This window comes from Danio aesculapii, chromosome 4 (genome assembly GCF_903798145.1).
Source record: "Danio aesculapii chromosome 4, fDanAes4.1, whole genome shotgun sequence".
Classification (NCBI taxonomy): domain Eukaryota; kingdom Metazoa; phylum Chordata; class Actinopteri; order Cypriniformes; family Danionidae; genus Danio; species Danio aesculapii.
The window spans coordinates 55,922,411-55,940,008 of NC_079438.1; the positions used below are offsets into that span (position 1 = coordinate 55,922,411).

The following is a 17,598-nucleotide window of genomic DNA, read 5'->3' on the forward strand; positions in this document are numbered from 1 at the left end:
ACATGTGTTGAACCCTGCATTTTTCACAGGGCACTCCTTCCTTCAAATCCGTTCCTTTTTAGCCTCTCCACTAAATAGAAGTCTAGCCAAAACACCAAGCCTCAAATAAAATAAAAACTTGTCTAATTGAGTCTGTGAAAGTTTTTGGGTGGTCTTGACGCCGCGCTTTAATGTTTCAGCATCACCCGCAGCTCTGAACAAAGTAATTGGCTTGATGACTTAAAATGGGCTTCTATCCCCTCAAAGCCTCGCATCACTTCTAAGTGATTAAATTTTCAACACTCCCGTAATCCGGCACTTTTGGAGAACGAAAAAATAAATAAAAAATTCAATCAGAAAGAGCCAAAAAATGTATCAAGCAGGCAAATAAGGCAGCTAGTCGGATATGCTAATCACAGCCAGAACATTGATGTCACACTTCGGTTTGCTTGTCAACCTCCGGCAAAACATCTCAGCTGGAAACTTTCGGGATTTTAACAAGACTTGTGTTTGGTTTTCGCGTCCTGTATAAACAGCTGTTCTCGGCATACAGCTGGAACGTTTACCAAACATCTGGATTGAAAACGCTAACCGTGGATAGTGCAGCATCGATTATCAAAGCATATTTCCTATTAATTTTTCCACCAAAGAACTTCAATAAGCCTTGAACTAACCCAGCCAGCTCTGAGATGAATCACAGCTTTCCATTTAAAGCAGAAAACTATTCGAAAATCAGAGAAATTACAAACCGAGTTCTTTTGTAAGCTAACAAACTAACTACTCATCCTATAAAGCAATGGAAATTGGATGGGGAAAAAATGTCATGCTTTTAGTGTCTTTTCATTGCAACCTTTTCTCAAATGACGTCCAATATTAGGTGTTCTCTTGGCCCTAAATAACCAAGGTTAAGTCTGTCTTTGATCATCATGATGAAAATTATATCCAATGACATCATCTGTATTGATATGACTGTCTATATATAGCAGCATGTCACGATTTTGCCAAGTACAATGCGGTCCTGGATTACCATCTATGTTGTTCCTGGAACATCATTTTTGCAATCCATACCTATTCCCTTCTCCTAAACCCAACCATAACTGTAAAATCCCAAAATCAGAGGGAAATAATAAGTGGAAAACAATCATGTAGAAGTGCATAAACCGTAAGCCTAAACATGTTAATCCAGGTCCTACTTGGCGATGGGGGGTTAGGGATACGTAGCATTCCATATTCTAATATTTATTGTCTTGTAAACTTATATAACTTATTAAAACTTGCTTAAACCCATGTTTTAAACCTGTTTAAGACATTTTGAGCTGGACTCTTGAAGCTTAAAACACTTTATACTTATTTTAAACCTGTATTTAGTTTGATTAATGTTCGACTGGATAAAATAAAACACTTCTTATTGAGAGGTGCAAATGAAGAGTCAAGTTGTTTTTTTTGGGAAGTGCTGAAGAAGTAATTGTATTTTAAACAATAAGTAAGGGATAAAGTACATCTAGCCGGTTGTTCTCGCAGAAAAAATGCCTAACAGGTTTATATTATGCATAAACAACCAGCTGGATGTACATTACTCCACTTATTACACAGCTACTTGCTACAAAACTAAATAGTTAGACAATAATCTGAGGTGTAATAATTGATTAACCTTTTTAATTAAATCTAAAGTGTGTAGAAAGTAATATGGCTAAATGCATTTATATTGAGCCACAAGATGGCGCCAAACAGTCAAAAACAGCGACATATGTAAACATAAATATATATAAATAAAAGTATTCATATATATATATGAATATGTTGTCTAACGGTTAAGATGAATTGTATATCAGCATGAGCCTGTGTTATTAGTTTAATCAGTTGTTATCTGGGAATAACATATTTGGAAACGGCGTCATTGACTAAGTATTCCAGAGAGCTGTGTAATAATATGATTTATTGCTTGTATTTGCTGAATAATACAGAAGATAAATTGCTAAATTAAACCACAATTGGCCAAAAACTATTCGATTTTTTAACCCGATCTCACAAGGAAACAACTATTTTACGTATTGTAAAAATTTCATGTACGACGAATTTCCTTGCAATATAATCTGAATGAAAACATACAAATATTAAAAGGAGGCGTGTCCCTAAAACAAAGCATTACTGAGGGATGAGCAAATCATACTAAAATTTACATTTGGTAATTTAATATACACTTTTATCCAAAATGAACATACAAATGATATACAAATATGCAAATGAGATTGTACAAGTTTTTTCGAATTAGTCACTAAACGAAAAACTTGCCTTGTGATTGTGTTGGTATAATTTGGTGGGAACATTTTGTAGACGACAAGTTGCATGCCAACAAATTCTCATTAATTCAATTAAACTCAATTCAATTCAATTCAATTCAATTCAATTCAATTCAATTCAATTCAATTCAATTCAATTCAATTCAATTCAATTCAATTCAATTAATCTCAATGTCTATAGCGCTTTTTACAATGTAGATTGTGGCTTTATTTTATAGGTGGTTTAATCACAGTTGTGTTGCAATAGTATGTGAATAGAGATAGGCTCTAAGTAAAAATTAATAAATGAATTTTATTTTTTATAATCACACTTGATAAAAACAGAAACACTTTGATTGACATTCTCTCTTTGTACGTGTCATCAGAGGTTGAAAGCCCCACCCATTAGTGACCATCTCTCCCTCATTAGCATAGGACGTTAATCTTGTTTTTAAATCTGCCACTATGCTGACACATATGCAATTATAGCTCCGCCCTTCTCTGAAAAAAGCATCTCATTTAAATTTAAAGCGACAGTCACCAAAACACCACAATTAGTATCAAAGCTTAAAAGGGGCAGTTTCAAAGAGCTATAAAGCATTATTTGCGTATTTTGAGCTGAAACTTCACTACACACTCTTGGGACACCAGAGACCTATTTTGCGTCTTGTAAAAAAGGAGCATAATAGCGCCCCTTTAAGCGGACCATCACAATAAAGTAAATATGAATTCCTCAGCCCTAGTGTTGTGTGCAATACTCACTGTTGGTCTCCATGCTCTCACACAGCTCAGTCTTGACCTCTCCGTTGGGTCGATCGCTGCCCTTCTGCACCAGTTTCCCAGACATGGTGGCGGCGGTGACGATGGCCTTGAAGCTGCGCTTGCGTTTGGGAACGTTCTGCTCCGGGTGGAAGATAATGACGTAGACTTTGGGCATGTAGAGCATCCCCAGAGACACAGACGCACTCAGGCTGAGGGAGATGGTGAGGGTCGTGGTCTGGATGTACATCTGAAAACAACACAGACACGCACAGAGAGAGGAAAGATAAGAAAGAGAAGGGCTAGAATTATACACTTGAAGTCACTATTATTCGCCGTCCTGTGACGGTGATGTGATTATTAGTTAATTAGTATAAAATTACATATAATCACGTGCTCCTCTCGAAATTAGTTTGTAAAACTTCACTTAAAAAGACAAAGAAATTGTAATGTATTTGTTTTATTATCTTAAATAAATACCTCAAATATATATAAAGTAGGAAATAATATACTAATTTTATTTTAATTTTATATTAATTTTATTACAGCAAGATAGGGGTCAAGTCTCGGCTGGGTCAGTTGGCATTTCTGTGTGGGTGCTCTGGTTTCCCCCACAGTCCAAACACATGCGCTATAGAGGAATTGAATAAGCTAAATTGACCGTAGTGTATGAATGTGTGTGTGAATAAGTGTGTATGGATGTTTCCCAGTACTAGGTTGCAGCTGGGAAGGGTATCCGCTGTGTAAAACATATGTTGGATAAGTTGGCGGTTCATTCCGCTGTGGTGACCCCTGATGAATAAAGGGACCAAGTCGAAGGAAAATGAATGGATGAATTTTATGATGTTGATCCTGGAACCTCATTTTTGTATTCCCTACTCCTAAACCCAACCATAAGTGTAAATTATTCCCAACATCAGAGGGGAATAATAGCTGGATAAATATCATGTAGACAGTAAGCCTAAACTTAACTTAAACGGTAAACGTATCGCTTAATTCTGATTGAAATGTTGTTCCAGGATCAACACAGATTAATCCAGGAACATGTCCTACTTTGTGAAATCAGGTTTGGGATTCAACAATGATAGTGAAAAGAATTGTGGCAGACGACAACATTGTCAAAATGATCCCTGTTAATCCATGAAAAATAAATAAATAAATACATAAATACATTTTGTGATGCAAATAATGTAAACAGTGCTCAAAAATGCAATGCATTTGTTTTATTATCTTTAATAAATTCCCCAAACATATATAAATATAAATATAAATATATATATATATATATATAAATAAGGAAATAATATTACTTATTATATGATGCAAATGATGTAAACAGTGCTCAAAAATGCAATGTATTTGTTTTATTATCTTTAATAAATTCCCCAAACACATATATATAAATAAGAAAATAATATATGCACACTATATGATGTAAATTATGTAAACAGTCCCCAAGATAAGCATGTTTTAATGCAAAAATAAATAAATTAATAAATTTAAATATAAATAAATATATATATATATATATATATATATATATATATATATATATATATATATATATATATATATATATATATATATATACATATATATATATATATATATATATATATATATATATATATATATATATATATATATATATATATATATATATTTATATTATTATTATTATTATTATTGTTAGTTTTTTTATTTATTAATTAATTTATTTATTTATTTATTTATTTATTTATTTTTTCATTGACATTTTGTTTGTTTGTTTTGTCTTTTTCTTTGTGGTTCAGTCCTGGTATCAGGTTCAGCACAAAGCATCAAACTTCATTAATAAGCTGCAAATGTGGAGTAAGAAATGCAGAGCTCTTGCTTAATAACGTCTGACCAAGACTAAATAATTAAATAAAGAAAAAGATAAACATGCATCAAAGAACACTCATGAGTTTGTTATTCACCAGGCATTCTGACAAGGTTTTACAGACCTACACACACCGACACACACACACACACCGACACACACACGCACATCAAGTCTTCTCAGATGCTGGAAGCATAATTAGCGTCTGATAAGGACACATGCTCACACTCAGAGACAGATTTACAACTTTCCTTAATTAGAATTTAAAAATGAAAGCTCTTACTCAATTAACAGACGTGCGCGCACACGCAGACACACATGCATGCTCACACTCACACACACACAGAATCCTCAAAGGCTAAGCACTCATGTGTATCTTTGTCTCCAGCAGGGGGTGAAAATCACAGAGAGCTTCTTCTGGCAGATGGAGAGACACGCTACAGATAATAGCAGGAATGCTAATGCCGGAGCGTGAACATCCAGTAATGAAAAGCTCCGGTCAGAGAGTCATGATCACTGAGTTTGAGTCTGCAAAAGATCCGCTGGGGGGAAATGCTTAGTGACATTTAAAGAGCGACTGCAAACTGGTGGAAAGATCAGAAAATATGAGCTGGAGGAGGAGACATGATAACTGAAACTGAGAGTGAAAATAGAGAATGGAGTTATTTACTGTATGATAATTAATAATGCTGTGGAGTCTATCTGAAGACAGAAAATGCTAATAATGGTATGTTTGTACGCACGTCATGACTTCGCCAAGTACGATGCAATCCTGGATTAACATCGATGTTGATCCTGGAACATCATTTTTGTATTCCCTACTCCTAAACCCAACCATAACTGTAAATGATTCCCAAAAGAGAGGAATAATAGCTGGATAACAACGCAGTAGGTAGTGCTGTCGCCTCACAGCAAGAAGGTCGCTGGTTCAAGCCTCGGCTGGGTCAGTTGGTGTTTCTGTGTGGAGTTTGCATGTTCTCCCTGCGTTCGCGTGGGTTTCCTCCGGGTGCTCTGGTTTTCCCCCACAGTCCAAAGAGTTGTGGTACAGGTGAATTGGGTAGGCTAAATTGTCCGTAGTGTATGGGTGTGAATGAGTGTGTGTGGAGATGGGTTGCGGCTGGAAGGGCATCTGCTGCGTAAAACATGTGCTGGATAAGTTGGCGGTTCATTCCACTGTGGCGACCCCGGATAATAAAGGGACTAAGCCGAAAAAGAAAATGAATAAATAAATAATTAAATCAATGAAGAAATTAATTAATTGATTAGTTTTCAAATAATTAGTTATTATTATTAATATTAGTAATAGTAGTCATAGTAGTAGTATTATTATTGGTAGTAGTAATAGTGGCACAGTGGGTAGCAGTTCGCCTTACAGCAAGATGGTCGCTGGTTCGAGCTTCAGCTGGGTCAGTTGGCATTTCTGTGTGGAGTTTGCATGTTCTCTCCGTGGGTTTCCTCCGGGTGCTCCGGTTTCCCCCCACGGTCCAAACACATCCGGTACAGGTGAATTGGGTAGGCTAAATTGTCCCTAGTGGATTTGTGTGAATGAGTGTGTGTGAATGAGTTGATGGGTTGCGGCTGGTTGGGCATCCGCTGCGTAAAACATATGCTGGATGAGTTGGCGGTTCATTCCGCTGTGGCGACTCCTGATTAATAAAGGGGCTAAGCCAAAAGGAAAATGAATGAATGAATAATATTAATATTAATATTAATAATAATAATAATAATAATAATAATAATAATAATAATAATAATAATAATAATAATAATAACAACAACAACAGTGTAGAGATTATTTGCAATCAGAAAATGCTAGTTATGATATATGTTTAAAAAACAATGATGTAGTAAAAGTATTGTGACAGACGGCAACATTGTCAAGAAAATCACTTCATTCATGAAAATTTTTTTTTTTTTAAATGTATTTAAATAAATTAAAGAATGAATAAAAATAAAAGTAAATAAATATGTTGAAATTTAACACATTAATAAACAAACATAAGATAAAAATTACAACTAGTTTGAAATGGAGTGGGATGAAGCACAAGTTTAGTGTTACATATATTAATACAATAAAATCAAATACAAATACTGTCAGATATAGATTTATTTATTTGTAGATTTACAACATTTGTATTAGCTGAGACTGAAATATTTTCAGCCAAATATTGATTTCTTAACTCATCTGTTGTCTAAAAAAATGAATAAAACATCTAAAAACACAGCATTTTTGGGGGGTTATTTTAGGTAAAAAAGCTCTAAATGAATGTGATCAGAGGCTTATACACTGTAAAATAATTATTGCTACTTTAATCTTTTTAGTTGAATCAAATGAACTTTTCTAGTCATCTCAACTTACTTCAATCAAACTGACTAAATTATTAAGGTTATTTAGTTGAAACCTGATTAACATAAAAGCACAGTGGGTATGGGATGTATTCAGAGGACCCCCAAATCTACCAAAAAGACACATGGCTGTATTAGATCAAGAGAGCTTCTACTAAATACTGAGCAAAGGGTCTGAATACCTAGCAGCATGTGATATTTCAGTTTTTCTGTTTTAATAAAACTGCAAAAATGTCACCAATTCTGTGATTTTCTGTCAATATGGGATGCTGTGTGCACATCAATGAGGAAAAAAATTTACTTTTCTGCAAATGGCTGCAGTATAACAAAGAGTGAACAATTTAAGGGGGTCTGAAGACTTTCCGTACCCACTGAATGTGTTGTCTTGACATATTTTTTACAGTTTAGAATAAAACAAAACACACCTTATACTCAAACACAACCATAAATGCAAAGAAACTCTATTTTTTCCAATAAGTCTCTTAATTCTAGCATCACACCGGTAATAGACTCTCAGCAAAATCATTAAACAAAATAATCCCCCTAAACATCTGTGCAGACTGAAATGTGCACATTATCCAGACACTACAATTTGAGTACACACACACACACACACACACACACACACACACACACACACACACACGCGCGCGCGCACACATACTCCACAATATATTTCAAGCAGTGAATGTGGATATTGCACCTTTCTAAGGTGGGAAATTGCGTGTAATCACCAGAGACGAGCTCTACAGATATCGATCGGACACACATAGGAGATTTTCCACTAAAAGCTACATATAGCTGAGCGTTAATTTGTCTCTAGATCAAAGACATCACCTCAGACGAACATCCAGCCCATTAATACCCGTCAGAGGAAACACTGCTCATTAAATATAATCAGCAAACTTCTCTCCTACTCCTGCTTCAAACATCAGTTTTTCAGGAAAAGCTACAGAATAGAGAAGATCTGCCATCATCTCCCATCAGTGGGAATATAACATATCGATCGGAGAAATGATGCTGTATTATGAGCAGAGGCTCAGACAGACAGAGACACACATCAGCCATGGCTTAAACTGTTAGAACTTAATACTGCTGTAAAGCCATCAGCGGAGACTGACCTGAAACACACACACACACACACACACACAGACAGATTACACTGCACTGTGGAGGATTCACACATCTATTCATACACACATCCTTCTATCATCCTATCATCTGTCTATCCATACACACATTCCTACTTTCGTTCAACTGTCCACCTGTCTATCCGTCTGTCCATCCATCCATCTATCCATCCATCGTTCTTTCTTTCATCCGCCTATACATCCATCTATCTATCAATTCAGCTATCCATCCTTTCCTTTCTTCTTTCTTTCAACCGTCTATACATTCTTCCATCCATCCATTCACCAATCCATCCATCCATAACCCCGTCCATCCATCCATCCATCCATCCTTCTTTCTTTCATCCATCTATCTATCCATTCACCCATTCACCAATGCAACCATTTATAAAATTCATCTGTTTGTCCATCCATCTATTCATTCGTTCATTCATTCACCAATCAATCCATTCATCCATCCAGCCGTCTATTCATCCATCTATTCTCCATTCATCCATCCATCTGTTAGTCTTTCCCTCCATCTGTCCCTCCATTTGTCCTCCCTTCCATCTATCCATCCATCCTTTATTCATCCATCTATTTTTTTATATATCCATCCACCAATCAATCCATCCCGCCATTCATCCACCAATCCATCCTTCATTCATCTATCCATCAGTCTGTCCATTCATCAATCATCCATCCATCTGTCAGTCCATCTATCTATCTTTCTATCATCCATCTATCCATCCATCCATCCACTTTTCATTCATCCATCTATCTGCTAGTCTGTCCATATATCCATTCATCCATCCTTCTTTCATTCATCATTTGTCTGTCAGTATATCCATCTTTCTCCCCATTTATCCATCCGTCTTTCTGTCCATCCATTTATCCATCCATCTGTCTGCACACCCATCTTACTATCTTGCATCCATCCATCCATCCATCCATCCATCCATCCATCCATCCATCCATCCATCCTTCTTTCATTCATGTATCCATTTGTCTATCCATCCATCTGTACTTCCATCTTCATATCATCCATCAATCTCTCCTTCTTTCATTCATCCATCATTTGTCTGTCAGTATATCCATCTTCTTATCCATCCATCCATCCATCCATCCATCCATCCAACCATCCGTCCAACCATCCGTCCATCCATCAGTCTTTCGGTCAATGAATATATCTATTCTTCTTTTATTCATCCATCCATTCATTTGAATATGCATCTTTCTATCTGTCTGTACATCCATCTTCATATCATCCGTCTATCTCTCCTTCAAGTCATACATCTTACCATCCCTTCATCATCCATCCTTCATTCATCCATCCAATCATCCACCCATCCATCCATCCATCCATCCATCAATCTATCATTCCATCCATCCATCATTCCTAACATCCATTCATCCATCCATCCATCTATCGATCCATCAGTCTATTATTCCATCCATACCCTTTTCCATCCATCCATCCATCTATCCATCCATCCATCCATCCATCCACCCATCAACCCATCCATCCATCCTTCCATCCTTCCATCCATCCATCCATCCATCCAACCATCCATCATTCTATCCCGACCCTTTTCCATCCATCCATCCATTCATCTGATATCAAGGCTGACAAAAATGTTTTTTTGAGCAGCAAATCAGATGTTTTAGTCATGTCCTAATTTTATTTTCTAATGTTTAGCTTTTCTTTCATCTCATTATCTAAAATTGTATCAAAACATGTATAACATCATCCCATTTTTCTTAATAGATCACTAAACTAAAACTTAGTGTTTCTAATCTTTTTTATGCATTTAAGAACCTCTCCCTTGCAGGCGTTTTAACAGCGAGAGTCAATTTCCTGCACTTTCATTCATTTCTCTAGCTATTTTAGGCTTTTTCAGCTCTGAAAGTTATTTAATGCATCAAACACTTTCAATCAGCGGAAATTTGATTCCTGGTGAAATGACCCCCTTAAGCTGTTTAAGTTATCATAATAATGGAAAGTCCACAGCAAACAGAGGTCAGCTCAAACCTCAAAGGCTTTTAAAACATTTTCCCAGCAGGTTTGAAACAGATTCAGCCATATATAAGCCAGAGGAATAATTACAAACAAAAAATCAGATCAAGACATTGTGATTTCTGAAGCACTGCGGCGACATAAAGGAGCGATTACATGTGAATGTATGAATGCTGTCACACTGAGCCCTTATTCACATAACCATTACCCAAAAGCGCCTCAGGAACTCTCCAGGTCTCCAACTGCTGCTCTTATATGGTCTAAATTACACTGTTCTTTAATACAATTCAGAGCCAGAACCAAAAAAGATTTAATAATAATAATAATAATAATAAAAATGCTACAACTTTAATGAATTCAGTTAACTTGGAGGTATTCTATTATATATGCAGGTATACACATGATTAGAGCTCTAATGTATATATATATATATATATATATATATATATATATATATATATATATATATATATATATATATATATATATATATATATATATATATATATATATATATATGATGCCATACAAATTGATATGAGAATGTAAGATGTGCTATAATGCTTATATTCACTATATGTGATAGGGAACCTAGACAGGTGGTGCTGGTGGAGGGTTTCAGTATGCATTGTCAATGTATCTCCTGAATTTATTACTTGATTACATTTCTCCATTAATTACATTTTCATTAAAAACTGCTCTAAAATTTGCACAGAATAAGGGCTCTTAGTGTACTGTACAACCAGAGATCGCTGGTAAACACTCTACAAATCTGCCATGTTATGGACTACAACACCCAGTCATGCAACACCCACACAACCGGTTCCAGATCATGACTGATTACACTCCCACAGCTGAAGCTGCTTTTGGACTGATTACAGCACTCTAAATAGAGCACACTAACACACAGTTGTTGCTGAGTCTACTGTTTTAGTAACACTGCAACGTGTTTTCCCTGCTTTGCCTTCCGTGTTTTGAACATTTGCTTTGTTTTGTTTGATCATTCCTGTACTGTATGTTGCCTGCCTTGTGACCATCTGCCTGTTATTACGACTACGAGTTTGAATTGCTCATATACATCTGCTTGTTCCTGTCTTGACCGCTGCTCGTTTGACTATACTATCAATAAAGACCTGACTAAGGATCCTCACTCTGTTGTCAGCGTCACATCCCCAGGTTACACTTAGTAGGCAATGTCATTTTTTTCTGTCTAAGAAGTTAACATAGGATGATGTCATGGATGTCAAGGTTGAAAAGGGTATATTAAATGAGGAACAAATACATTATTAATTAAAAATATCTAATAATATAATATAAAAGAATGATTAGGAATATTCTTAAATATTATAATTAAAATATATATTTTATTCAAGATTAAAAAACAAGGGCAAATTGTATGAAATGGCGAACAAATAAATGCTCAAATAATATAATTATAAAGATTTAATAGGAAGGTAATACAATAAGAAAATAAAATAAATTAATAATGTCAAATTTACCTTAAGAAAAATGAATTCTTACGTAAATATTATTATGTTATTAATAAAATGCATATTTATTTATTATCCTACATAAAAATACATGAACACATTTATTAAGAATATTTAATATGTATATAAGAATATTTTAATATAAAAAAATCAAGATATTACATTACAAATCTTTATCTTAATCTATCTTTATAATATTATTATACACAAGTAAAATACATACAATAATGCACTAAAAGTATTTTGTGTACATATTAAATAAATATATAATACATACATAAATACTCATTCATTCAATCATTTTCTTTCGGCTTAGTCCCTTTTTTCATCAGGGGTCTCCACAGCGAAATATCCCACACACACTGTATATATTATATATTATATATAATCCACTGTATATATATATATATATATATATATATATATATATATATATATATATATATATATATATATATATATATATATATATATATATATATATATATATATATTCTATACATTAAATACTATATTAAATGGGGAACAAATAAATTATTAAATAAAAATATCTAATATATATTATAAAAATATAGTGGATGCCCTTCCAGCAGAAACCCAGTACTGGGAAACATACATAAATATATAAATATTAAATTTAAATATTAAGGTCCTTTTTGACCTCATATTTGTCAAATATGGAGTGAAACTGGCTACATTTCTGAGAGCGTTTTGTGTGTGTACTTTTTTATTAAATATTACAAGACAAACCTGATGTTTTTTTCATGTAGTTTACATTTAAATGAGTTCAGCTCTAAATACAAGGCAGTGAAAGCAGAACTGTGATATCAGATCATAAGTCTGAGTTTTCTTTAAAAGGCTGGATATGTGTATATGTGTGTGTGTGTGTGTTTTGGATCAGAGCTCTTGTGTTATTGCTGAGGAGGTGCTGTTGCTTTATTGCTCATCTGTTTCATCTCCACCCACCAAAACACAACCAGAGACTGCAATCAAATCTGAATTACTGTAGCTGCGTGATCCAAGAGTCGATCTCACGAGCACACACATACAAACACACACACACACACTCACACACGCAAACACGCACACACACACACGCACACGAGTACAGGTATCTTTATAGGGACTTCCAATAGCTGCAATGATGTTTCTACTGTACAGACAGATATAATCAATTGCAATCAAACATCCATTTGCAGGAATAGGCTACTATATGATGATTTTTGGTAAATTTACCGGTAAACATTGTTGAGTCCACAAAGCGGAGAACAAAACTTGCGGTAACACTTTATTTTGATGGTCCATTTGAGTATTAGTAGACTGTCTGCTTAATATCTGTTGATTCTGCTCCTTCAACAGACATTTAACTGACTATAAGAAACTGACTGTAAGCAAGAACATGTCAACTTACACTCACCCTAACAGTCTACTTATAATCTAATCAGAATTAGTTGGCATGTAGATGCAATGTAACTTAAATTCAACAAACGGACCATCAAAATAAAGTGTGACCAAACTCGCTACAACAAATAATTGGTAACTGAAACACATAATTTTTTGATTCCATTGGTTGTTACAACTAACAAAAATGGCAAAAACTAGTACTAAAAGGATGACGAAAAGAATGACGCAAAAACAAACATTGGCGAAATCTGTTGCACTGAGGGTTTGAGGGGAATTAAAGCATTAAAGTGGGCACATGAAACAAAATACAATCCCAAATCAGAAAAAGTGGGGACAGTATGAAAATAACTCCAATAACAAAAAGAAAGTAGGGATTTAATTGCAGACAATATGCAATGTTTCCTCTAGGATTTTTTCCAGCTGTGGCGGCAGGTCTTTTTACACAGATCCATCAACTACCAATGGTGTTATTTCAATGACAAATGTCTTACAGTATTACAAGTCGAGATCGCATTTACAGTATGTGAATCTCTTTGCTTGCGTGCCGATTTCCCCTGTTCGTGCATAAAACTGCCTCAGATATCCACTGCTCAGGTGCAGATTTTTTTGTGCGCTCTCAAATAAACACTTCTGAAGTGTGATTTAGTGCGTTTATGTAACGAGTATGTCTCCAATGTTTATTAGATTTGATATTAATGAATGTCTCCAATAGACCTAAAGAGTTTCAATTCAATTCAATTTAATTCAATTCAATTCAATTCAATTCAATTCAATTCAATTCAATTCAATTCAATTCAATTCAATTGTGTCATTAATGCATCCTGAAGTAAAGTGAAACCGCTATAAACTCCAGGAGGATAAATTCATTGTCTGCAGAGCCATAGACCTTTATCTATAAATAAAGTATAATTATGGACACTGTGTTCATCTTAACTGAAAGCTTCGTCACGCATCGTGTCAGTCAGTCAGTCAGTCAGTCAGTCAGTCAGTCAGCATGTCACCTTAAAGGATTAAACAAATAACGCACAGCACTACTTCGATTATAGAAACGTTTGCACTGTTATAATTCACTCACCTTTTAACATGTTTTAGTGTGATTATAATCCGCTAATTTAAAAAAAATACGACTGAATGTTTTGAATGAGAAGCTGTAATGTAACTGTGGCGGGATGAATTTTGGTGTGGCACCCCGCCATGGAAGAATAAATGTAGCGGAAACCATGATATGAACACAAAATATATTGTAAAAAGTTTTGTCTGGTCAATTTCAGTTCATATGTAAATATACATCCTTTTCTGAAATTCAGACCTGCAACACATTGCAAAAAAGGGTTGGTAATGAGGTAAATGGGTTAAATAATGATGTGATATAAAACAGGTGTTGTCAACAGGTGATTGTAATTATGAATTGATACAAAAGAAGAAAGGTCTAGTCCTTTAGGAGCAAAGATGGGCTGAGGATCGCCAGTTTGCCGACAAATACGTAAGAAAACTATGTTGATTAATTAATATTTAAAAGCAATGTTCCTCAAAGGAAGACAGACAGACATTTGGATATTTCACCTTCAACAGTGCATAACAAAATTAAAACATTCAAGCAATCTGGAGGATATTCAGTGCGTAAAGGACAAGGGGACAAACCGAAGCTGAACCAACATGATCTCCGAACCCTCAGGCGGCACTGCATCAAGAATCATCATTTATAATATAAGCCATATTATCACATGCGCTCAGGACTACTTTTCAAACCTAAAGGTACCATACATTCACAAATGCCAGATAAAACTGTACTGTGCCAAAAGGAAGCCCTATGTTAACAGTGTCCAGAAGCGCCGTCGACTTCTCTGGACTCTGAGGCATCTGGAATAGACCATCACACAGTGTAAACGTTTACTGTGGTCAGATGAATCGGTCTCACATGTGTGAGGCACGCTCAAAAATGCATATTTACTGGTATTGCTATACTTGTGGGGACATTTGTTACAATACAATATGCACACACACAGAGGAATGCCCTGTGCCCAAGTCACTCCTCTATCTACTGATTCGCTGTTGTTCCATGAAACCCCTCGATGCCCTCGTGTCAGTCGTAATTAGTTTTGAAGAATCCCGCGTGAGCCCGGACTTCAAATAGTTCTCGCTTTCCAAAGCCCGCGGCTCACAGAACTCATTGAACAGCTTTGTAAAGGCTATTTCTCAGGTGAAGGCACATGTCATTTTCTGGGTCGGTGAGCGCTGCCCCGTGTGAACAGTACAGGCTGCAGGGCTGCGTTTAGGACAGTAAATGTAGAATTCATTACAAAACTGGAGTATTAGTCACTTTCTTACTTTCACTCATTGGATGATGTGCGGTAAACTTCACATTAAACAGACCAGAACGTAATGGGTTAAGATAGGGATCAGTCCCTTTATTCGTCAGGGGTCGCCACAGCGGAATGAACCGCCAACTTATCCAGCATGTGTTTTATACAGCGGATGCACTTCCAGCAGCAACCTAGTACCGGGAAACACCCATACACACTCACACTCACACACATACACTACGGCCAATTTAGCTTATTCAATTCACCTATAGCGCATGTGTTTGGGCTGTGGGGGAAACCAAAGCACCCAGAGGAAACCCACACCAACATGGGGAGAACATGCAAACTCCACACAGAACTGCCAATTGGCCCAAGACTCAAACCAGTATCCTTCTCATTGTGAGGCAACAGTGCTAACCACTGAGCCACCGTGTCACCCTTATACATGAATATAAAAATAATAATAATATTGATCTGATCTGCTTCAAACTGTAGCGCAAACATATATATAATCTAATTTACCTAAATCTGCATGACAGATAAACTCAGGCATCTTCAAGGGCCAGGACATTTCTTTTAATTGCGTGCAGAATTCAACACTTGCGCACACACACACACACACACACACACACACAAATTCACACTTTACTTCAGAAGCACAGGCTGCGGGTGACAAAGTTGTCTGAGAGCAAGCAATTTCACTGTGTGCGAGTCGCTGACGGCATGCACAGGAACAAACAAACAAACAAATAAATATAGAAATAATCTCTTTTTTGTTGTTCTCGTAGTCAACGTTTCCTCAGCAGCTGCAGAGGATTGATTCTTTAACACAGCGGCACCTTCTCAACATCTGGCGGACGCATCAACATCTGCGTCAGATCTACTCTCAATCAATTAAAACTGGAAACTGTTGAACAGAAAGGGTTCAGTCAACTAAAAGTCAACTCTGAAAAACAGCACTCCGTTAAAACAAAAGCGAGAGAGAGAGAGAGAAAAGTCTGACAGGATGTGGAATTAACACTAATAAGAGATCTGCATTAGACTGAAAACACTCTTAAAGTGTTGGTGGATCTTTGTATGAAAGATTTAACTTCACAGTTCAACCACTTCAGACTTTAAATCAACATCAAATTGTGTTCACGACCCATTAAACGTCTATCTAGTGGAACAGAATAGACTGCAAATGAAAAGGTAAAAATATTACTGAGAAAATGTGTACATCTATATCAGATATCATCCTAGAGTATCATCTCTGTGAAGTGTTTTCTGACTTGTTAACCCCCAGTGATTTAAAGTGCCTCTAAACAACATGTTTAAATCCACCCAAGGTCAACATCTTTTTAATATATAGTGCTTTTTGTGACTGTTATGTTTGGATCAAAGATCTAGTATCTCAAAACCCCACATCCTGAAAGTCTGCACTGATTGGTCAGTTGGTACAGTGTGTTCTCATAGGCCAGATGGCTCTACTCTGCTCTGATTGGTCAGATAGCCAATTTAATGCATTTTTTTCAAGTTGCTTTGCTCTGATTGGTCAACTGGTTTTGTTCTTTTTGTTTCTTTAGCGCCGCCCACGTCTCTTCTGTCAGCTCTCAGTGTTGTAAATATTGTAAATAGTATATTTTGGCCTCACTTTTTTGTACTTATTCACTGTTATATAAATATATTTTAATTACACCTAAATGTCAAACCCCACCATCTCCTAGACTAACATCAGGGGTTTGTAACACCATACTCTGCTCTCATTGGTCAGATAATCAAGCTAATTGTGATTGGTCGGGTTGCTCAGCTGATCCAGTCTGTTATGATTGGCCAGAGAGTCATGTTTTTTGTTATTGGTCAGATTGCTCTGCTCTGATGGGTCAACTACATTAAAAAAATATTTTTTAATTTGTTTAAACTACTTAATTAAAATGAGCTGAAACAACACAATTCTTGAGATTTCATTAGGGCAACTTAATTTTTTATGTTCAATCCACATCAATTTGTTAAAAGTGTTAAGTTAACTTAATCAATTTATATTGAGACAACATGAATGAATTGTGTGGAAC

General features: G+C 35.7%; 1 protein-coding gene across 2 annotated transcripts in view; it reads right to left on the reverse strand.

The window, feature by feature from the left end:
• Positions 1-17,598, reverse strand: part of grm8a (glutamate receptor, metabotropic 8a) — a 317,146-nt gene that overhangs the window by 4,394 nt on the left and 295,154 nt on the right. For both annotated transcript variants that reach the window (XM_056456168.1, XM_056456169.1), the window contains exon 10: positions 3,021-3,267. In XM_056456168.1, the coding sequence (XP_056312143.1) occupies positions 3,021-3,267 (247 nt within the window). The remainder of the gene's footprint in view (positions 1-3,020; positions 3,268-17,598) is intronic.